The sequence below is a fragment of the Salmo salar genome, chromosome 13 (assembly GCF_965601325.2).
Source record: "Salmo salar chromosome 13, fSalSal1, whole genome shotgun sequence".
In the NCBI taxonomy this organism is placed as follows: domain Eukaryota; kingdom Metazoa; phylum Chordata; class Actinopteri; order Salmoniformes; family Salmonidae; genus Salmo; species Salmo salar.
Window position 1 is genome coordinate 11,755,001 of NC_138303.1, and position 24,162 is coordinate 11,779,162.

The window sequence follows — 24,162 nt, forward strand, 5'->3', positions numbered from 1 at the left end:
ATCTTTGCACAACTGGATTGTACAATATTTGCCCATTATTCTTTTTAAAATACTTCAAGCTCTGTCAAGTTGATTGTTGATCATTGCTAGACAGCCATTTCCAAGTCTTGCCATCTATTTTCAAGCTGATTTAAGTCGAAACGGTAACTAGGCCACTCAGGAACATTCAATGACTTCTTGGTAAGTAACGCCAGTTTATATTTGGCCTCGTGTTTTAGGTTATTGTCCTGCTGAAAGGTGAATTCCTCTCCCAGTGTCTGTTAGAAAGCTGAACCGGGTTTTCCTCTAGGATTTTGCCTGTGCTTAGCTCTATTACTTTTCTTTTTATCCTAAAAAAACTCCCTAGTCCTTACCGATGACAAGCATACCCATAACATAATGCAGCCACCACCATGATTGAACATTTGAAGAGTGGTTCTCAGTGATGTGTTCTGTTGGATTTGCCCCAAACATAACACTTTGTATTCAGGACAGAACATGCATTTCTTTGCCACATTTTTTGCATTATTACTTTAGTGCCTAATTGCAAACAGGATACATGTTTTGGAATATGTTTATTCTGTACAGGCTTCCTTATTTCACACTGTCATGCAGGTTAGTATTATGGAGTAACGACAATGTTGTTGATCCATCCTCAGTTTTCTCCTATCACAGCCATTAAACTCTGTAACTGTTTTAAAATCATCATTGGCCTCATGGTGAAATTCTTGAGTGGTTTCCTTCCTCTCCGGCAACTGAGTAGTAGTAACTTGGTGTATTGATATACCATCGAAGTGTAATTAATAACTTCACCATGCTCAAAGGGATATTCAGTATCTGCTTCTTTTTTTTACCCATCTACCAATAGGTGCCCTTCTTCGTGAGGCATTGGGAAACCTCTCTGGTCTTTGACTGTGCTTGAAATTCACTACACGACTGAGGGTCCTTACAGACCTCGACTGATGGACCTTACCGTATATGTGAGGTACAGAGATGGAGTAGTCATTCACAAATCATGTTAACCACTATTATTGCACACAGAGTGAATCCATGCAACGTATTATGTGACTTGTTAAGCAAAAATGTTACTCTTGAACTTATTTAGACTTGCCATAACAAACGGGTTGAATACTTATTGACTCATGACATTTTAGCTTTACATTTTTTATTAATTTGTAAACATTTCTAAAATCAAAATTCCTCTGTTATATTATGGGATATTGTGTGTATGTCAGTGACACAAAATCTCAATTTAATCTATTTTTAATTCAACAAAATATGTGAAAAGTTAAGGGGTATGAATACTTTCTGAAGTCACTGTATCTACTTTGGTTTAGCGTCATGAAACCCATAACACAATACATTTATTTGACTTTGTTCATATCACATTTTTTGTACCTTACTTGCTTACCACTTTTTCCATGTGGTTTCTTCCTTCGCAGACCCCATGAAATAATGACCTCTTCATAAATAATTGGTCACAGGATTCATTTTGTATATGGTTTCCTAGAAAGAAATTGTGGCTTAACTAACCCATTAGCACAACTTAACTCACTCTTCCCTACATATACAGTATGTATAGAAAAGGAAGTTATATTTACATGTGAAAAAAGCAAACATGGAACACACTTTGGAATATTATTCCACTGTTTATGTTTTTGTTAATTTGTCCCTTCGACTATTTGATGATATACAAATATGTTTTTTTTTTTCAATTACGAAACAAGGGTGATGGTGACTCAGACTTGTATCAGCTATTTCCCAAGATTAGATAATGACAATGACTGTTCATTAACATTGTTCCAAAGCATATTTACTTTTGCTACTAATGCGTTTTATGTTTGTAACCATCTGAAGTTATGTTATCTTCTGTGTTCCAAATGGCACCCTATTCCCTATATAGTGCACCACTTTAAACCAGTGCCCTATGGCACCCTATTCCGTATATAGTGCACTACTTTAGACCAGAACCCTATGGCACCCTATTCCGTATATAGTGCACTACTTTAGACCAGAGCCTTATGGCACCCATTTCCCTATATATAGTGCACTACTTTAGACCAGAGCCCTATGGCACCCTATTCCCGATATATAGTGCACTACTTTAGACCAGAGTCCTATGGCACCCTATTCCCTATATAGTGCACTACTTTTGACCAGAGGCATATGGGTCCTGTTCAAAAGTAGTGGACTATGTTGGTGATAGCGTGCCATTTTAGGACATACCCATTGCATGATATTGTTTGCTAAGGGAAGGCATGGCATGACATGGTCAATTGGCTGTGGATTGGAGTCTTTACTGGCTGTGGATTGGGTCCTGGTGTACAGGATAACTGTATATAAGGCCTTGGTTCTCCTACTCTAACTTCACTCCCTGAATCTAAGAAGAACTAGAAGCACCCATGATGAAGTGGGCTATCGTCTTGTGTGCCATAGTGGCCCTCTCCGAGTGTCATACCAGGTAAGTCCTGTTCCTCTCCGAGTGTCATACCAGGTAAGTCCTGTTCCTCTCCGAGTGTCATACCAGGTAAGTCCTGTTCCTCTCCGAGTGTCATACCAGGTAAGTCCTGTTCTTTTCTTTTTTGTCTGTATATTCTGTTTGTTGACACTAGGTCAAATTCCTAGTACATGTAATTGTCGAATAACGGTGATTCAGATTTTGATTGTGTGTTTTCAGGATTTCTCTGATCAAGGGGAAGACGGCCAGAGAGACCTTGATGGAGAAAGGTATATGGGAGGAGACTAGGCAGAAGTTCCCCTACAACCCTATGGCGAAGTTCAACCAGACTGGGGCAGATGAGGCAATGACCAACGATGCTGATGTAAGGCAGAGTCAGGAGCAGTATGGTCATATTCTGCATTAGCCTGGTGACTGATCTGTTTGTGCTGTATAGCCAACGACCATGAGAGTTATATACCATTATATACAAACAGATGTGGTACCAGGCTAGTCTACAAAGGCTATATTGTAGGATTCTTCTGATTTATACTGAACAAAAATGTAAATGCGTCATGCAACAACTTCAAAGATTTTACTGAGTTACAGTTCATATAAGGTAATCTGTCAATAGAAATAAATGCATTAGGCTTTAATCTAGGAATTTCACATGACTGGAAATACAGATAAGTGTCTGTTGGTCACAGATATCTTTTCTTTTTAAAGGTATGGGCATAGATCAGAAAACCAGTCAGTATCTGGTGTGACCACCATTTGCCTAATGCAGCGCAACTCATCTCCTTTGCACAGAGTTGATCAGGCTGTTGATTGTAGCCTGTGGAAGGCTGTTGTCCCACTCCTCTTCATTGGCTGTGCGAAATTGCTGGATATTGGCGGGAACTGGAACACGCTGTCGTACACATCAATCCAGAGCATACCAAACATGCTCAACGGGTGACATGTCTGGTGAGTATGCAGGATATTGAAGAACAGGGACATTTTCACCTTCCAGGAATTGTGAGCAGATCCTTGTGACATGGGGCCGTGGATTATCATGTTGAAACATGAGGTTATGGCAGCGGATGAATGGCACAACAATGAGCCTTAGGATCTCGTCACGGTATCTCTGTGCATTGAAATTGCCATACATAAAATGCAGTTGTGTTCGTTGTTCGTAGCTTATGCCAGCCCATACCATAACTCCACCACCACCATGGGGCAGTCTGTTCACAGTGTTGACATCAGCAAACCACTCACTCATATGACGCCATACACGTGGTCTATAGTTGTGAGGCCGGTTGGATGTACTGCCAAATTCTCTACAACAATGTTGGAGGAGACTTATGGTATGGAAATGACCATTCAATTCTCTTGCAACAGCTCTGGTTGACATGCAGTAAGGCCCAGGGCCACTTCACTTCCTCCGCACCAACCCTATGATTGCGGGATCAACCTTCAACCTTCTCCCAGCTGCTGACCCGGGCGTTCACCACAGCTCCCATATTGGTTCATCCTGACATATCCCATCAGTTGGTGGTCAAGACAGATGCTTCGGATGTGGGAGTGGGGGCTGTCCTGTCCCAGAGTTCTGCTCTGGACTTCAAGCTAAATCCCTGCGCCTTCTTCTCCCATCGCCTCAACGCCACGGAGAGGAATTATGATGTGGGGAATGTGGGGAGGAGTGGAGACACTGGTTGGAGGGGGTAGAAATCCGTTCATTGTGAGGATGGATGAAAAGAACCTGGAATATCTCCTCACCGCCAAGCGTCTCAATTCCAGGGAAGCTAGGTGGGCCCTGCTTTTCACCGGGTTAAATTTTTCACTCTCCTACCGACCGGGATCCAAGAATATCAAGCAGGATGCACTGTCACGCTGCTATAGCCCCGCGGCTACACCCTCAGACCCCGAGACCATCCTTCCCACCTCATGCCTGGCGACGGCACTCAGCTGGAGAATAGGGAAGCAGGTCTGTGAGGCGCAGTGTTCCCAGCCGAACCACGGGGGGCCCAAATAACAGGATATTTGTGCCTGATGCTGTCCGCTCCTTGGTCCTGGAGTGGGCCCACTCCTCCAGGCTTGCCTGCCACCAGGGCTCCCGTCGGACCTTGGCCTTTGTGTGGCAATGCTTTTGATGGCCTACCATGGTCCCAGAACAAGACTCCTCGGCAAGCTCCGGCTGGTCTTCTTCAACCTCTGCCTGTCCCTCACCATCCCTGGTCTCACATATCCCTGGACTTCGTCACGCGTCTTCCCCCGTCTGATGGCAACACCGCCATCCTGACAGTAGTGGAACAGTTTTCCAAAGCCGCCCATTTCATTCCTCTCCCCAAGCTACTCTCTGCCAAAGAGACAGCCCAGCTCATGGTGCAGCATGTCTTCCAGATCCATGGACCCCCGGTGGACATGGTCTCCGACCAGAGTCCTGAGTTCTCGTCCCGGTTCTGGAAGGCATTCAGCACGCTCATTGGGTCGTCTGCCAGCCAACCTCCGGGTTCCACACTCAGTCCAACGACTATTTGCCGCCTTGTCTCTGCCAACCTCACCACCTGAAGCCAGCAACTCGTGTGGGTTGAATACGCCTGCAACACCGTCCCCTGCTCTGCCACTGGAAGAGGTCGTCATACCCTTGGCCCAGATGTTTGTCCGCCCCTGTCGCCATACCTGGAAGAGAGCCAGGTCAACTCTTCTCAAGACCACCTCCAGGTATCGATGAAAAGCAGACCGCCACCGGACTCCGACTCCCTGGTATCGTCCGAGCAGAGGGTATGGCTGTTCACTTGAGACCTGCCTCTCCCGGTGGAGTCCCGCAAACTTTTCCCCCGCTTTATCGGCCCTTTCATTTTACATTTACATTTTACATTTTAGTCATTTAGCAGACGCTCTTATCCAGAGCGACTTACAGTAGTGAATGCATACATTTTTTTTCTTTTTTTTTCTTTTCCGTACTGGCCCCCCGTGGGAATCGAACCCACAACCCTGGCGTTGCAAACACCATGCAAACACCATGCACCATGCTTTCCCCATCTCCAAGATTATTAGCCCAAATGCTGTTCGTCTTCTGTTGCCCCGTACCCTCCATATACATCCCACTTTTCATGTGTCTAGGATTAAACCTATATCTCACAGCCCTTTGTCTCCTGTTTCTAGGCCCACCCCTCTTCCATGTCTCATCAACAGCCAACTGGCGTACACAGTGAGCCGCCTCCTGGAGGAGAAGGGAAGGGGGGTACTGTCACACCCTGATCTGTTCCATCTGTCTCTGTGTCTCTGTGCTTGTCTCTACCCCCCTCCAGGTGTCGCCCATCTTCCCCATTATCCCCCAGTGTACTTATACCTGTGTTCTGTTTGTCTGTTGCCAGTTTGTTTTGTTTCGTCAAGCCTACCAGCGTTTTTTTCCCGTGCTCCTGTTTGTCTATAGTTCCTGTTTTCTAGCTTACCCAGTATTTGACCATTCCGCCTGCCGTGACCCTGAGCCTGCCTGTCGTTCTGTACCTTGTTATACCACCCTGGATTACTGACCTCTGCCTGCCTTGTGCCTGCCTGCCATTCTGTACCTTTCGGACTCTGCTCTGAACTACTTACCTCTGCCTGCCCTTGACCTGTCATTTGCATGCCCCCCTTGTTTTTGAAATAAACTTTTGTTACATTGAAACTGTGCATCTGGGTCTTCTCCTGAGCCTTGACACATGTAGGTAGGGGTAAAGCGACTGTGCATAGATAATAAACAGTGAGTAGCAGCAGTGTAAAAACGGAGGGGGGGGGGGGGTCTACTTGAAACATGTAGGTATTACAGACTCGGTCAGGGAGAGGTTGAAAATGTCAGTGAAGACACTTGCCAGTTGGTCCGCCCATGTCTGAGTACACGTCCTTGTAATACGCCCTGCGGCCTTGTGAATGTTGACCTGTAAATGTCTTGCTCACATCGGCTCACATCTGTATAGAAGACTGTTCAGTTTATCTACATACCAGACAAACGACTGTTCAGTTCAAACTGCAATACTCTGACTTACAGTACATCTCTGTCTCCCCATCTCCCTGCAGTTGTCCTACTATGGCGTGATTTCCATTGGAACCCCTCCCCAGTCATTCAAGGTCATCTTTGACACTGGCTCCTCCAACCTGTGGGTTCCCTCTGTCTACTGCTCCAGTCAGGCCTGCCGTGAGTATACTCCAGAAGTCTGAGTAGTCTCTGGGTAGTCTCTCTGGATAATCTCTCTAGGTAGTCTCACAGTGTAGTCTCTGAGTTCTCTCTCTGAGTCATCTCTTGTGACAGTGTTGCACAAACAGTTTCATATTAAGTACCTAGCCAGAGAATGGGAGACTTGGTTATGGGTTGAGGTTCGTGTCTGAGGGTGGTACCTTGAGGTTTACTGCATAAGGGGGTTGGCTCGACACAATAAAACATAAAATTGGACAAATGTATTTGAATGTTTTCCCCTTTACAGTGTGTATTGCAGAGAATAACTCAATGTTTGAAATACCAATGAATCAATTAATGAATGTTCAGTTTTGAAATGGTATGGTATGTGCTTGATCTGTAATAAACATGTTCATATTTTGAATAGAGAACCATGACAAATTCAATCCTGGATTGTCAAGCACCTTCAAGTGGGGCAGCAAGACTGTTTCCATTCAGTATGGAACTGGCAGCATGACTGGACAGCTGGCATACGACACTGTTTTGGTAAGTATTGTGAATGTAGCTAGCTACCTATTATTGTCAGAAGCGTCATGCCCATAGGGGGCACGTGCCCTCTAAGATTTGTCCTGGTTCAATATATTTTTTTATAATAGCACTAAATTTATTTTCCCCCGTACTAGCACTGACTTTGCTGATAGGTACCTTATTGAGGAAAAAATGACTTACCATGAATGAGAAGTGATTGTTCCATTTAGCTATCTGAAGCTGAATGCACAAACTGCAAGTCACTTTGGATAAGAGTGTCTGCTAAATGACTAAAATGTTATTAATAACATATTTTTTCTTCTCTGTAATACTACTAGCCACACATTTTAGCCACACATGTTATGAAATTGCCTTTAGTTAGCCCAGATAGGTTCCCAACCTCAAAACTAGCTAATAAGAAGCCATTTCAGGCTATTAATCAACTTAGAGTAGCTAGCTTGTCTAACTATCTTAGCTGGCATGCCTAATGGCAAGGTTGGCAGACTTTAGAAAAGCTAGCAATAACTAAATGTACTGAATGAGACTCACATTCCTTTCAATCTTTTACCCAGATTTTAACAGAGATGTAGAGAAGCATATTTGGTTTCTTAAAAAATAATAACACCAGTTAGACAGCTCAAGAGGTATGCTTAGATATGCTGGAAAATATATATGTTTTTCTTTTTACATATAATTAAGCCTAATTATTATGGCTCTAGTTTGCTGGAAAAAAGCTGTTTCAGTTGTATTTTTGTATTGCTAAATTATCCAATTTCACCCCCCCCCCCCCCCCCCCCCCCCCCCCATCATAATGTAATTTGTGCCCCTTCAGATTTTGGGGTACATGACGCCCCTGATTATTGTGATATATTTTTCATTGACACTTCATACTGTACATTACATACAACCCCAAACTAATCTTAATCACATTTTATAACGTCACATGATAAATAAAAAAAATACACAAGTATATTAGTAACTGGCTCAAGTATAGTCAGCATAGAAATATAATTACTATTTTGGGTACACTCAATATGGTCGCCGGTCCACACATCACAAAGCAATTGAATTGGAATTTCCGTTCTAGTAATTATATTTCTATGTTCCCAGGTGCACTCAATATGACATAAACAATTTGGCCCATCACAGTACATTTGACTTAAATGGGGATAACCATTCTAGTGTAATTATATTTCTATGGTGCCAAGTGACTGACTTCTGCTGTTGTGTGTTTCCAGGTGGGAGGAATCTCTGTCACCCAGCAGAGCTTTGGTGCCAGTGAGACCGAGGCTCCCTTCATGTCCTACATGGTTGCCGACGGTATCCTGGGCCTGGCTTTCCCCAACCTGGCGGCCTCTGGAGTCACACCAGTCTTTGACAGCATGATGACCCAGGGTCTCATGTCCCAGTCCCTCTTCTCTGTCTACCTGAGCAGGTAACATAGTTACTGTACAAATACACCTGGACGGGAGGTGGCATTTGGATGGCGAGAGTGGCATTTTGTCTTAGTTGTGATATAAATATCTAAGTACCAGTGCATTGATAGTAAATACAATTAAACAATTGCTTTAATACCTTTGAAGGAGAGGTGGCCTCCATTTAAAACGTGTTGATGATTAAACAACCTTTTTTGACTATTTCTCCTCGACCAATAGAAACTCAGCAGAGGGTAGCGTGGTGTCCTTCGGTGTCATCGAGCCTTCCTACTACACCGGACAGATCACCTGGATCCCCCTGTCCTTTGTGACCTACTGGCAGATCACCATGGACAGGTAGGCACACTAGTCCACACAGAGCCTATATCCATGTCCTATATACAGTGGCGGTTCTAGACCATTTCAACTGGGGGGGGGGGCCAAGCTGGGGCCAGTTGTACTGTTAGAGGGGCCAGTTACATTAGACGTTATTGTTGTCATATCGTTTTCTTCACTGCATTGCAGGCATTAGCAGGCAAGAGACCATGTTCATAATCATTAGTGTTCCGCGTTGCCACTGTCTAATAACGGATATAAAAAAAGAACGATAGCAAAAATTAGTTATGTAAAAATTATTTCATACTCCACATTTAGGGGGTCCAAAATTGTTGTCACAGGGGCACTGCAAGCACACACGGCCCTCCGTGGAATGAGTTGGACGCTTGCCATAGACTCATCGACCACATACACATTGTATGTAGCAGTACATAAAATGAACATTCATACATCCCAGCCTGGTCTCATAAACTAGACATAACATAGTAAATATAAATCCAAGACACTCAAATTAGTATGATATTGTACATAAGACAGACGGTCACTTAATGAAAAAACCAAAGAAGAATGGTTGGTTGGGGTGGATGGGTTGGCGTATAATGAGTTGGAATCTCATCATGGACAACTTTATCATTTTAGCTAATTATTAACTTTTCAACTACTTACTACTTTTTAGCTACTTTGCTACTACTTAGCATGTTAGCTAACCCTTCCCCTAACCTTAAACTTATTAGCTAACCCTTTCCCAAACCTCAACCATTTGACCGAACTCGTAAACTTAACCCTAACCTTAACCCCTAACCCCTAGCCTAGCTAACGTTAGCCAGCTAGCTAACATTAGCCACCTAGCTAGAATTCATAACATATAATACATTTGCAAATTTGTAACATATAGTACGTTTAGCTTTTTTTTTACATATAGTACATTCGGAAAATTCGTAACATATAATACGAATTGTAATTCGTAACCATATCATACAAAATGGGTGATGGACATCCACAAATTAATACATACCATACAAAACATAAAATATCATACTAAATGGAGTGTCTCAGTGTACTTCCGGTCTGGAGCCTATGACTGAATCTTGCCGTGCACTTACCAAGTTCAAGTTTATTTGCTCATTTAAAAAACACAATAACAGCAAGAAATACATACAACAACAGTTAAATCCAGCTAATATTTGTCCTTCCAGTGTTACCATCAACAGCAAAACAGTGGCTTGCAATGGTGGTTGTCAGGCTATCATAGATACTGGCACCTCCCTGATCGTCGGTCCAACCGATGACATCAAAAACATGAACTACTGGGCCGGAGCCACCATCAACCAGTACGGATATGTGAGTGACACGCACGCACACACAAACGCACACACCGACCGACCAGTACAGAGATGTGAGTCCAATTATAGGGCTCTTCAAACTACTGAGCCAAGCCGAGCCAACCCAAGCTGCACTAAGCTGCCTGGCCTTGTTAACTGTTGGAACTAACCGTGTTGTTGGAACGTGTTGAACAAGTGTGAACAGCAAATATCTGAGCCAGCATATTTAGGTTGGAACCGGCATGGTATAAGTGTGTTTTGTTGTTGTTTTTCTCAAATAACCGGCTCCCCTTTCATTAACCACAGAATAAAGTATAAAGGGTGACGTTATTATTTCTCTCCTAGACCACCGTGAACTGCAACAACATCCCCAACATGCCCGAGGTGACCTTCACCCTCAACGGAAACAACTTCACCATCCCTGCCTCTGCCTACACCATCCAGGTAGAGTCTACTGAAAGACATGTTACATAAACCTATCACCATCCAGGTAGTCTACTGAAAGACGTGTTACATACAACCTATCACCTCCCAGGTAGTCTACTGAAATACATCACATGCAACCTATCACATCCCAGGTAGTCTACTGAAAGACATGTTACATACAACCTATCACCTCCCAGGTAGTCTACTGAAAGACATGTTGTTACATCAAACAAATTCAATCAAATTTATTTATAAAGCACTTTTTACATCAGCCGATGTCACAAAGTGCTATACAGAAACCCAGCCTAAAACCCCAAACAGCAAGCAATGCAGATGTAGCAGCACGGTGGCTAGGCAAAACTCCCTAGAAAGGCAGGAACCTAGGAAGAAACCTAGAGAGGAACCAGGCTCTGAGGGTGGCCAGTCCTCTTCTGGCTGTGCCGGGCGGAGATTATAACAGTACATGGCCAAGATGTTCAAATGCTCATACAGTGAGAGAAAAAAGTATTTGATCCTGACCCTGCTGATTTTGTACATTTGCCCACTGACAAAGAAATGATCAGTCTATGATTTTAATGGTAGGTTTATTTGAACAGTGAGAGACAGAATAACAACGAAAAAACCCAGATAAATGCATGTCAAAAATGTTATAAATTGATTTGCATTTTAATGAGGGAAATAAGTATTTCACCCCCTCTCAATCAGAAAGATTTCTGGCTCCCAGGTGTCTTTTATACAGGTAACGAGCTGAGATTAGGAGCACACTCTTAAAGGGAGTGCTCCTAATCTCAGCTTGTTACCTGTATAAAAGACAGCTGTCTACAGAAGCAATCAATCAATCAGATTCCAAACTCTCCACCATGGCCAAGACCAAAGAGCTCTCCAAGGATGTCAGGGACAAGATTGTAGACCTACACAAGGCTGGAATGGGCTGCAAGACCATCGCCAAGCAGCTTGGTGAGAAGGTGACAACAGTTGGTGCGATTATTCGCAAATGGAAGAAAGACAAAAGAACTGTCAATCTCCCTCGGCCTGGGGCTCCATGGAAGATCTCACCTCGTGGAGTTGCAATGATAATGAGAATGGTGAGGAATCCGCCCAGAACTACACGGGAGGATCTTGTCAATGATCTCAAGGCAGCTGGGACCATAGTCACCAAGAAAACAATTGGTAACACACTACGCCGTGAAGGACTGAAAACCTGCAGCGCCCGCAAGGTCCCTCTGCTCAAGAAAGCACATATACATGCCCGTCTGAAGTTTGCCAATGAACATCTGAATGATTCAGAGGACAACTGGGTGAAAGTGTTGTGGTCAGATGAGACCAAATTGGAGCTCTTTGGCATCAACTCAACTCGCCGTGTTTGGAGGAGGAGGAATGCTGCCTATGACCCCAAGAACACCATCCCCACCGTCAAACATGGAGGTGGAAACATTATGCTTTGGGGGTGTTTTTCTGCTAAGGGGACAGGACAACTTCACTGCATCAAAGGGACGATGGACGGGGCCATGTACCGTCAAATCTTGGGTGAGAACCTCCTTCCCTCAGCCAGGGCATTGAAAATGGGTCGTGGATGGGTATTCCAGCATGACAATGACCCAAAACAAACAGCCAAGGCAACAAAGGAGTGGCTCAAGAAGAAGCACATCAAGGTCCTGGAGTGGCCTAGCCAGTCTCCAGACCTTAATCCCATAGAAAATCTGTGGAGGGAGCTGAAGGTTCGAGTTGCCAAACGTCAGCCTCGAAACCTTAATGACTTGGAGAAGATCTGCAAAGAGGAGTGGGACAAAATCCCTCCTGAGATGTGTGCAAACATGGTGGCCAACTACAAGAAACGTCTGACATCTGTGATTGCCAACAAGGGATTTGCCACCAAGTACTAAGTCATGTTTTGCAGAGGGGTCAAATACTTATTTCCCTCATTAAAATGCAAATCATTTTCTAACATTTTTGACATGCGTTTATCTGGATTTTTTTGTTGTTATTCTGTATCTCACTGTTCAAATAAACCTACCATTAAAATTATAGACTGATCATTTCTTTGTCAGTGGGCAAACGTACAAAATCAGCAGGGGAACAGATCAGAACCTCAGGAGTAAATGTCAGTTGGCTTTTCATAGCCGATCATTCAGAGTTAGAGACAGCAGGTGTGGTAAAGAGGACAGAGTCGAAAACAGCAGGTCCGGGACAAGGTAGCATGTCCGGTGAACAGGTCAGGGTTCTATAGCCACAGGCAGAACAGTTGAAACTGGAGCAGCAGCACGACCAGGTGGACTGGGGAGAGCAAGGGGTCATGAGGCCAGGTAGTCCTGAGGCATGGTCCTAGGGCTCAGGTCCTCCGAGAGAAAGAGAGAGTGAAAGAGAGAGAGAAAGAAAGAGAATTAGATGGAGCATACTTAAATTCACACAGGACACACCGGATAAGACAGGAGAAATACTCTAGATATAACAGACTGACCCTAGCCCCCTGACACAAACTATTGCAGCATAATTACTGTAGGCTGAGACAGGAGGGGTCGGGAGACACTGTGGCCCCGTTCGACTATACCCCCAGACAGGGTCAACCAGGCAGGATATAACCCCATCCACTTTGCCAATGCACAGCCCCCACACCACTAGAGGGATATCTTCAACCACCAACTTACTACCGTGAGACAAGGCAGAGTATAGCCCATGAAGTTCTCCCCCACGGCACGAACCCGAGGGGGGCCAACCCGGACAGGAAGATCACGTCAGAGACTCAACCCACTCAAGTGACGCACCTCTCCTAGGGACTGCATGGAAGAGCACCAGTAAGCCAGTGACTCAGCCCTCGTAATAGGGTTAAAGGCAGAGAATCCCAGTGGAGAGAGGGGAACCGGCCAAGCAGAGATAGCAAGCGTGGTCGTCGCTCCTGTGCCTTTCCGTTCACCTTCACACTCCTGCGCCAGACTACACTCAATCGTTGGACCTACTGAAGAGATGAGTCTTCAAGAAAGACTTATAGGTCGAGACCGAGTCTGCGTCTCTCACATGGATAGGCAGACCATTCCATAAAAATTGAGCTCTATAGGAGAAAGCCCTGCCTCCAGCTGTTTGCTAAGAAATTCTAGGGACAATAAGGAGGCCTGTGTCTTGTGACTGTAGCATACGTGCAGGTATGTACGGCAGGACCAAATCGAAAACATAGATTGGAGCATGCCCATCTAATACTTTGTAGGTTAGCAGTAAAACCTTGAAATCAGCCCTAGTCTTAACAGGAAGCCAGTGTAGAGAGGCTAGCACTGGAGTAATATGAAAAAAATGTGGGTTCTAGTCAAGATTCTAGCAGCCATGTTTAGCACTAACTGAAGTTTATTTTGTGCTTTATCCGGGTAGCCGGAAAGTACAACATTGCAGTAGTCTAATCTAGAAGTGACAAAAGCATGGATACATTTTTCTACATCATTTTTTGACAGAAATTTTCTGATTTTTGTAATGTGACATAGATGGAAAAAGCTGTCCTTGAAACGGTCTTGATATGTTTGTCAAAAGAGAGATCAGAGTCCAGAGTAACGCCGAGGGCCTTTACAGTTTTAATTGAGACAACTGTACAACCATCAAGATTAATTGTCAGGGGGCCTCCGGGGTGGTGCAGTGGTCTAAGGCAAATTCTGGGTTCGAGCCCAGGCTCTGTCGCAGCCGGCCGTGACCGGGAGGCCCATGGGGCGGTGTACAATTGACCCAGCGTCGTCCGGGTTAGGGAGGGTTTGACCGGCAGGGATATCCTTGTCTCATCGCGCACTAGCGACTCCTGTGTTGGGCCGGGCGCAGTGCATGCTGACCAGGTCGCTAGGTGTATGGTGTTTCCTCCGACACTTTGGTGCAGCTGGCTTCCGGGTTGGATGTGCATTGTGTCAAGAAGCAGTGTGGCTAGGTTGTGTTTCGGAGGACGCATGGCTCTCAACCTTTGCCTCTCCCGAGTCCGCGCGGGAGTTGCAGTGATGAGACAAGACTGTAACTACTACCAATTGGATACCACAAAATTGGGGTAAAAAAAATGATTACTTGTCAGATCCAACAGAAGATCACTTTGTTTCTTGGGACCTAGAACTAGCATCTCTATTTTGTACGAGTTTAAAAGTAATACATTTGCCGCCATCCACTTCCTTATGTCTGAAACACAGGCTTCCAGGATATAGGCTATAGGATATATAGGATATAGGCCAATAGTTTTTTTATATTTTCTGGATCAAGGTTTGGCTTTTTCAAGAGAGGCTTTTTTACTGCCACTTTTAGTGAGCTTGGAACACATCCGGTGGATAAGGAGCCGTTTATTATGTTCAACATAGGAGGGCCAAGAACAGGAAGCAGCTCTTTCAGTAGTTTGGTTGGAATAGGGTCCAGTATGCAGCTTTTAGGTTTAGAGGCCATAACTATTTAGCAATGTGTCAAGAGATATAGCATTAAAAACCTTGAGTGTCTCCCTTGATCCTAGGTCCTGGCAGTGTTGTGCAGACTCAGGACAACAGAGCTTTGAAGAGGAGTCAGTAATTTGCTTTCTAATGATCATGATCTTTTCGTCAAAGAAGTTTATGAAGTTATCACTGCTGAAGTGAAAGCCGTCCTCTCTTGGGGAATGCTGCTTTTTAGTTCGCTTTGTGACAGTATCAAAAATACATTTTGGATTGTTCTTATTCTCCTCAATTAAATTGGAAAAATAGGATGATCGAACAGCACTGAGGGCTCTTCGATAATGCATGGTACTGTCTTTCCAAGCTAATCGGAAGACTTCCAGTTTGGTGTAGCGCCATTTCCGTTCCAATTTTCTGGAAGCTTGCTTCAAGGCTCTGGTATTTTCTGTATACCAGGTGGCTAGTTTCTTATGACAAACGTTTTTAAGGGTGTGACTGCATCTAGGGTATTACGCAAGGTTAAATGAAGTTCCTCAGTTAGCTGGTTAACCGATTGTTGTACTTTGACGCCCTTGGGTAGGTGGAGGGAGTCTGGAATGGCATCTAGGAATCTTTGGGTTGTCCGAGAATTCATAGCACAGCTTTTGATGATCCTTGGTTGGGGTCTGAGCAGATTATTTGTTAAGATTGCAAACGTAATAAAATGGTGGTCCGATAGTCCAGAATAATGAGGAAAAACATTAAGATCCACAATTTGTAATCCACGGGACAAAACTAGGTCCAGAGTATGACTGTGGCAGTGAGTAGGTCCGGAGACATGTTGGACAAAACCTACTAGGTCGATGATGGCTCCGAAAGCCTTTTGGGGTAGGTCTGTGGACTTTTCCATGAGAATATTAAGGTCACCAAAAATGTGAATATTATCTACAAGGTCTACAAGGTCCAATAGGAATTACATACAACATATCACCTCCCAGGTAGAGTCTACTGAAAGACATGTTACATACAACCTATCTGATCTTTAATGATGATGTGTTTCGGAGCAAGCTCCTTCATCAGAGCTCCCGTACATCTGAGACTTGACTTCTTTCTTTAAGATCCTAGTGGAGCAAAGGGCATCATATCTAAGAGGAAAAGTATGGTATCAGAAAGAAATCCTGATTTTACTCCCACCCCTCTCCATCTCTCTCTATAGGACCCCTACGGCTGCAGGACTGGTTTTAGTAACGGTGGATATAAGCAGCTTTGGATTCTTGGAGATGTCTTCATCAGGCAGTACTATGCAATCTTTGACAGGGACAACAACAGGGTTGGTCTGGCCAATGCTGTGTAAGAGATCCACTAGATCTACAGAGGTCCACTTATCCTAGAGATCTTAAAAGATCCTTTATGGCTAGATGAAATCCTGACAGCGGAAATCCGCATAATAGTGCAATAGTGCGATTGAGTCGACATATGCAGCGAATACCGTGAATGAAGTCTCCAGCAAATGCGGAAACATCACCTTTTAAATTTAAAGCGTGGTTTTCCGCAGTCTGGATTGAATCAAAGACCTAGTTTACCAGGTAATGACTAATATGTTGAATATGTGATTTATGCTCTAAACTGGTTGGGGAAATGTTGCAGATTGTTAAATGTAATCAAATTCAAATGTATTTTAGCTTTGAAAATAAAGCCTATGTTCTGTGTTTCGTTTTCTGTAGCTTTTCTTCCCTGAAGTGAAACTATCCTCTTGTGGAACCTCTTCACGTAAGAAAAGAATAGGGATAGAATATTGACCCGAACATAGTGGAGGCAGGTAGGCCCAGAGACATAGACCCAAACATAGTGGAGGCAGGTAGGCTCCGATACATAGACCCAAACATGGTGGAGGCAGGTAGGCCCAGAGACATAGACCCAAACATAGTGGAGGCAAGTAGGCTCGAGACATAGACCCAAATATGGGGGAGGCAGGTAGGCCCAGAGACATAGACCCAAACATAGTGGAGGCAGGTAGGCCCAGAGACATAGACCCAAACATAGTGGAGGCAGGTAGGCCCAGAGACATAGACCCAAAGATAGTGGAGGCAGGTAGGCCCAGAGACATAGACCCAAACATAGTGGAGGCAGGTAGGCTCCGAGACATAGACCCAAACATGGGGGAGGCAGGTAGGCCCAGAGACATAGACCCAAACATAGTGGAGGAAGGTAGGCTCCGAGACATAGACCCAAACATAGTGGAGGCAGGTAGGCTCCGATACATAGACCCAAACATGTTGGAGGCAGGTAGGCCCAGAGACATAGACCCAAACATGGTGGAGGCAGGTAGGCCCAGAGACATAGTCCCAAACATGGTGGAGGCAGGTAGGCCCAGATACATAGACCCAAACATGGTGGAGGCAGGTAGGCCCAGAGACATAGACCCAAAGATAGTGGAGGCAGGTAGGCTCCGATACATAGACCCAAACATGGTGGAGGCAGGTAGGCCCAGAGACATAGTCCCAAACATGGTGGAGGCAGGTAGGCCCAGATACATAGACCCAAACATGGTGGAGGCAGGTAGGCCCAGAGACATAGACCCAAAGATAGTGGAGGCAGGTAGGCTCCGATACATAGACCCAAACATGGTGGAGGCAGGTAGGCCCAGAGACATAGTCCCAAACATGGTGGAGGCAGGTAGGCCCAGATACATAGACCCAAACATGGTGGAGGCAGGTAGGCCCAGAGACATATACAACCATCTCTTATATGAATGGGTAGGGGAACTCTGTGTCTGTAAGGTTTTATCCAGAGGAAACTGATAAGGACATGGTGATTGGATGCCAGATAGTGTCTCTCAGCCTGTCAATAGAGCCAGCTTGTTGAAAGACAGTCAGAGTAAATCCTGGTGCAGTTGAGTTATTTTATTTGTATAGTTCATAAGTCAAAAAGAATATACACATAAATCAATCATATTAAAGCTAGAATCCGCAGTTTAAACAAAGTGGCACCCCGCTACTGTTTTGGTAAAAAGCGGAAGGATGGGCCTGTCTAAATCCTAGACAGAGCTATGGATAAAAGGACTGACCATCCATGATATCAACACTATAGTTTTAACCATGTGTTGAGGCTATAATGTGTTTGTTTACATTTACTTTGTTTACAAACATTGGAGTAAAACAAGCTTATATTTTTGGTTGTGATGGGGGTACGACAGATGAACTAATCTCCTGAGGCATTTATAAGTTATATATAATTAATAAAAATAAAAAAAATGTAGCAACTAACAATTATACAGATAGCCTGGTCATGACAGCATATCAAGACAACACAAACAGATCTGTGACCACCAGGCTAAGAAAGATACAGATACGGAACAATCCGGTTCAGCGTTGGTTGCTAGCCAGTGTGGAGTACACCACCGTCCCAGCAGGCTCTCTGTGTGTGTCAGGGTCATGACCTCTGGGGCTGCTGAGTGTCTGTAGGTTAGCATACAGCTCTGTGGTATGGTTCTCATGAGGTTTGAAGTCCACTGTGGTGTAGACAATACTGCTCTCCTCTTGAGGGACGTGCTGCAGGAGACATACATATTAAATATTATTTGGTAACACTTTATATTAAGGTATATAACTGTATTATAATTTGTATTTATACATATGTATAAGTTGTTTATAAAAAGTTTATTACGGGGCCCAATTGCAAAAGACATATCAACAGACATCATGGGTACGTCAAGCTCAAACACTAGTATTACCCTTTGTTGTTGTTTCTGGGACAAAACAGGACATTTGACACTGAGTCACGAAGACACCGTCCAAGTTTAGCACCTACTGAGAGGATGTGGGCTGCTGAGTCACTGGAAGTTGCTCCACATTTCTCTGTGAAGAACATGAAAATGACATCAACTTAAAGAACAGACACAGTGCAACAATGTCAAAAATCATTGAACGTCTACTGGCTAAAGGTCGTAGCCTACGTATTTGAAAGACGATTTAACATGAACAGCAATTCATGTATGAAACACTGAAAGCGCGTCCTCTTACTTTTTGCCCTGACTTTGCGATGAATCACAGCAACTATGATTGAACAGATAACGATCCCCATCGTGATGCAGAGACCTGCAGCCAGTGGTATACCAACACTCCGGGAAACACTAACAGGAGAATAGGACAAAGATTACAAAATATTTTACATAAGTATTACACCACTCCCACAACTATTATCAACTATAACATTATCAACTAGAAGGAATAATTAACCAGTATGTGTGTGTGAGAGAGATTGCACCTGGGGAAAACAGGCCCAGAGGTGTCTGAGGAGGATGATGATGAGATGGAGGGTCTGATGGTTGATCTGACACGAGGTCGAGGGGGTACAGGACCGCTACGTCGACCACTATCTAAACAGAGACCGAATTTAATAAGCACTCATTTCAACACAGCGATCTGTTCTTTTACAAGTTGACTTAGCGTAGGCCGTCATTGTAAATAAGAATTTGTTCTTAACTGACTTGCCTAGTTAAGTCAAGGTTAAATCAAATAAATACATGTAATCTTCTTCCTACTGTACATGCTTACAGATTTCTTTGGCCTCAACACATTGGTTTACCTACAGTATGCATCCAGTTTCTAATACCAGTTCCTAGAATAGAACAAAATAGTTCTTTACCTCATTTAAGATGATTTGATTTATTTATGAGGGTTCTTACCAATCTGGAGGTGAAAGTCAGAGTAGATATGATTCACACTGCTGACAACACACCTGTAGTCACCAGCGTCCACAGGTTTTAAATTCCTTATCATAACGAACATTTCACCGTTGGATTCCATTCTCGATATTCTTCCCTTGTAGAAGTTGTTGACATATCCTCTGGTATTCAGAACAGGAAATGGCTCAGGATATAGTTTAGAACATAACTTCTCATAACCATTGTAGAAGGGAGGAAAGATAAATCTCAGCAGAACGTGTCCGTATACCTGTCCATTCACCTCCGTCCACTGTTGTGCTTCTATCTCAGGGTCATCTATCAAACAAGCGAACACACACACTTAGAAATGACCAAATATGGCACAAAAATCTCTTGCTAAATTTTTTTATTTTTTTTTATCTCAATGAGACAAACCTGGATAAAATCTCACCTAATAGAAGAAGCTAGAGAAAGATAATCATTTTCATCTTCAGTGAAATACTCACTAAGGCTGGGCAGCTGTCCCCATACATCTTACTCACCAACCCCCCCCCCCCCCCCCCAAAAAAAAGGACCAAAGGTTGATAGCGGTTTGACATCACTGTTCTGACACCAGCCTTGTGATTAACTTCTTCATTTGGGGGAGGCGATCTCTCTAACCTGCAATTATAAGCATTTCGCTACAGTCGCATTAACATCTGCTAACCATGGTGTATGTGACAAATAAAATTTGATTTGATTTTACAAGTTTTAGAGCACACTCATTATTGGCTTAGAGTATGAAGATGACAGGTTGTCACGGTACCAGCTCGGCCATCATGGTTCCAAGTAGTATCACAATACCTCTGTTTTGGTCGTACAAAAACAAATTATCTGGCCAAAATAAGAAAACAATCACAAAAAGGGAAGTGAAAGATCTTACACAATATAGCAGTGATTTATTTGGTATCAGCTTTTAGTTATTCAGACATTTTCATTCAAGCATATCCTTTATCATGGAACAAAATGCTTTATATGCAAAAATATATGTACAAATTACCAAATGATTAACCACTCTTTATCCACGAATCACAATCAATCCTGTAGTCACACAGTCAGTCATCCGATCCTCCATAGGCATAGCCTTCACACAGTCCTTTACTATTCAAAACTGAAACGTCCACTGGATGGTGTGCTCTATTCTGAATTATAAACTGGGTGGGTCGAGCCCCCTGAATTCTGATTGGCTGACAGCCGTGGAATATCAGACCGTATACCACAGGTATGACAAAACATGTATTTTTAATGCTCTAATTATGTTGGTAAGCAATTTATGTTAGCAATAATGCACCTCGGGTGTTTGTGATATATGGCCAATATACCACGGCTTAGCGTGTTGTGTCGTGCCTAAGAATAGCCCTTAGCCGTGTTATATTGGCCATATACCACACCTCCTCGGGACTTATTGCTTAAATATATCAGCCATTTAATTCCATCCTCTTCTTCGTCTTGCAAGTCAAAGCAGGTATTGAGGCACACGCAGAAAGATCATTTTAAATAATTACAGAGTGGGGTTACGTACCAAACGGCAACCTATTACTGTGTGGGGAATAGGGTGTCATTTGGGACTCACACTAGATCAACCAACCTCTCGTGTAACTTTGTTCCTTAAAATGTACAGCAGCCCCTATGATCAACTTAGAAGCAACATTTTAGAATTTACAGAAGATTTTTGTACATGTATTTAACAGTGAGAGTTTATCTATTTCAACACTGAAAAGACGAGTAATAGCTAGCAGCCACTAAAATCCTCTCTAATACTGTTCCTATCAACTTAGATATCTGAAGATACACCACATGACAAAAAGTATGTGGACACCTGCTCGTCGAACATCTCATTCCAAACCCCCCCCCCCCCTGTGAGCCAGGGCGATTAGGCCTGGCTCGCAGTCAGAGTTCCAATTCATCCCAAAGGTGTATGATGGGGTTGAGGTCAGGGCTCTTTGCAGATTAGTCAAGCTCCTCCACACCGATCTCAACAAACCATTTCTGTATCGACCTTGCTTTGTGCACAGGGGCATGGTCATGCTGAAACAGGAAAGGGCCTTCCCCCAAACTGCAAGGCAGGGTAGCCTAGTGGTTAGAGCATTGGGCTAGTAACCGAAAGTTTGCAAGTTCGAATCCCTGAGCTGACAAGGTACAAATCTGTTGTTCTGCCCCTGAACAAGGCAGTTAACCCACTGTCATTGAAAATAAGAATTTGTTCTTAACTAACTTGCCTAGTAAAAGTTGGAAGTACAGAATTATCTAGAATGTAATTGTATGCTGCAGTGCAAGCTTTACACCACTCCAGCCGATGCTTGGCATTGAGCATGGTGATCTTAGGCTTGAAAACCCATTTCATGAAGCTCCCAACGAACAGTTATTGTGCTGATGTTGCTTCCAGAGGCAGTTTGGAACTTGGTAGTGAGTGTTGCAACTGAGGACAGATGACTTTTACACGAACTCGGCGGTCCCGTTCTGTGAGCTTAAGTAGCCTACTACTTCGCAGCTTAGCCGTTGTTGCTCCTAGACATTACCACTTCACAATAACACCACTTAAATTTGACTGACTTGTTGGAAAGGTGGCATCCTATGATGGTGCCACGTTAAAAGTCACTGAGCTCTTCAGTAAGGCCATTCTACTGCCAATGTTTGTCTATGGAGATTGCATGGCTGTGTGCTTGATTTTATACACCTGTCAGCAACGGGTGTGGCTGAAATAGCCGAACCCACTAATTCGAAGGGGTGGCCACATACTTTTGTATATATAGTGTATCACAGATAGAGTAGAGCACCGTGTTCGAGGGGATCAGCTTGAGCAAGGCGCTGCCCAGTTTGCTAATCCTGATCAGGTAATGTAGTTGTTTGGGATACAAGATGATTTGTAGTTTGGGGATTGTGTGCAGAGCCTTGCTTTGGCTGAACTTCTTAAACGATAGCTACTAGGGGGCGGCAGGTAGCCTAGTTGTTAGAGCGTTGGGCCAGTAACCGAAAGGTTGCTAGATCGAATCCACAAGCTGACAAGGTAAAAATCTGTCATTCTGCCCCTGAACAAGGCAGTTAACCCACTGTTCCCCGGTAGGCCATCACTGTAAATAAGAATTTGTTCTTAACTGACTTGCCTAGTTAAATCAATAAAATAAAAAATAAACTATGTATGTCACTGGCTCCTTGTGGTTCCATCACACTGGGTCCTGCACTGCAGGCCTGTCTCTCTGTCCTTTAAAGCAGCGACATCACATCCAACAGCAGTGTCTGAAGGTGATGACGTCATCTCTGCTCGTCGGTGAAGGTGACTACATCATACTGGATGCCCTGCTGTTGTAGCAGCTCCAGCTGTTCTTGTGTGGCCTCAGTGTAGACTGTCTGTGTCTGCTGCGTGGCGCCATCTGCTATGACTAGAACACAGAGAGAGTAAGTACTGATTCAACTTTATCATCTAGTCCAGGAGTGGACAACTCCAGTCCTCAGGGACCTGATTGGTGTCACAGTTTTGCCCCAGCCCCAGCTAACACACCTGACTCCAATAATCACCTAATCATGATCTTCAGTTTAGAATGCAATTTTATTAAATCAGGTGTGTTTGCTAGGGATGGAGAAGAAGTGTGACACCAAATCAGGCACCGAGGACTGGAGTTGCCCACCCATGATCTAGTCCTCGATTTATTTATTAATGTTTATTTGAACAATGTACAGTGAGTGTACAGAACATTAGGAACACCTTCATAATATTGAGTTGCACCCCCTTTTCGCCCTCAGAGGAGCCTTGTTTCCTTGGGGGAAATGGACATTACAAGCAACGTTCCCTCTAAGCTGCGTGCGCACACAGCTCCCCCCGGGACTGCAGCGCAGAAGAAATATCAGCCTGCGCAGAGAAACACGAGATTGAACACTCAACTTTCTAGTTTTCTCCCTTCGTTAACACTATCAACGTTTCCCTTTACTGTGGGAATTGTGATCGAATCAACGCAATTAGTCTCTTTCAATGCAACATACCCAAAAAAAAAAAGCTATGCAAGACTTAATTTGCAAGAGATTTTGTTGTGGCAGAACTATTTTTATTTCACATTTATTTAACCAGGTAGGCTAGTTGAGAACAAGTTCTCATTTGCAACTGCAACTAGGGTTGCAAAGGGTCGGGAACTTTCCGGTAAACTTACAGAATTGTTCCGGAAATTTTCCATGGGACGTTAAGCCCGGGAATTTGGGGAATTATGCTTAAATTCATCAAAAAAGTTAGCTAACAGTGACATTTTTGGGGGGATACACAAGACAATTCTAGGTCTTGTGGCATATTTTGGTTAAACTATCCACAATTCACTGGGATTGCAACCCTCTGCATGCACAGTGCATTCTTCCATCACATGTGCAATGCACTCTTCCATCACATGTACAGCTGATTCTCAAGATCTTGCACACTAATGAGATGCTATTGAACTCACACTACTACACTGTCTGAGCCAAGGACTACATGCTTTCTGGTTTTGATTACAATACTGTGTGGGGTGAATATATTTTAAATGACATACATGATTTTTTGTT

General features: G+C 43.8%; 2 protein-coding genes and 1 long non-coding RNA gene across 5 annotated transcripts in view; 1 reads left to right on the forward strand and 2 right to left on the reverse strand.

Moving 5' to 3' along the window:
• Positions 1 to 2,339: 2,339 nt before the first annotated feature.
• LOC106566404 (pepsin A) lies at positions 2,340 to 16,642 on the forward strand. 3 transcript variants are annotated; one of them, XM_045692910.2, is made up of 9 exons: positions 2,340 to 2,440; positions 2,657 to 2,801; positions 6,458 to 6,575; positions 6,982 to 7,100; positions 8,321 to 8,517; positions 8,738 to 8,854; positions 10,030 to 10,174; positions 10,501 to 10,599; positions 16,150 to 16,642. In XM_045692910.2, exons 1-9 carry the CDS (start codon positions 2,382 to 2,384, stop codon positions 16,285 to 16,287), a joined length of 1,137 nt encoding a protein of 378 aa, XP_045548866.1. In that variant the 5' UTR covers positions 2,340 to 2,381; the 3' UTR covers positions 16,288 to 16,642. The 3 variants fall into 3 exon arrangements, with proteins under 3 accessions (XP_045548866.1, XP_045548867.1, XP_082815950.1); XM_045692911.2 differs by lacking the exon at positions 2,340 to 2,440 and adding an exon at positions 2,506 to 2,539; XM_082959824.1 differs by lacking the exons at positions 2,340 to 2,440; positions 2,657 to 2,801 and adding an exon at positions 3,269 to 3,382.
• A 1,179-nt stretch (positions 16,643 to 17,821) lies between these two features.
• On the reverse strand, positions 17,822 to 20,147 carry LOC106566405 (uncharacterized). The gene is made up of 6 exons (XR_014379983.1): positions 20,051 to 20,147; positions 19,621 to 19,935; positions 19,200 to 19,311; positions 18,956 to 19,065; positions 18,667 to 18,790; positions 17,822 to 18,484 (listed from the first exon to the last, which is right to left on the reverse strand). It is a non-coding gene; the product is annotated as an uncharacterized LOC106566405 (long non-coding RNA).
• A 370-nt stretch (positions 20,148 to 20,517) lies between these two features.
• Positions 20,518 to 24,162, reverse strand: part of LOC106566398 (uncharacterized) — a 41,233-nt gene continuing 37,588 nt past the window's right edge. The window contains exon 43 of the mRNA XM_082959684.1: positions 20,518 to 23,018. Within this exon, the coding sequence (XP_082815810.1) occupies positions 22,891 to 23,018 (128 nt within the window). The 3' untranslated portion in view covers positions 20,518 to 22,890. The remainder of the gene's footprint in view (positions 23,019 to 24,162) is intronic.

Coding starts and splice junctions, on each gene's coding strand:
- LOC106566404 (XM_045692910.2), top strand. CDS start 2,382: ATGATGAAGTGGGCTATCGTCTTGTGTGCCATAGTGGCCCTCTCCGAG. Junction 10,175..10,500: donor CCATCAACCAGTACGGATAT/GTGAGTGACACG, acceptor TTTCTCTCCTAG/ACCACCGTGAACTGCAACAA. Junction 10,600..16,149: donor CCTCTGCCTACACCATCCAG/GTAGAGTCTACT, acceptor CTCTCTCTATAG/GACCCCTACGGCTGCAGGAC.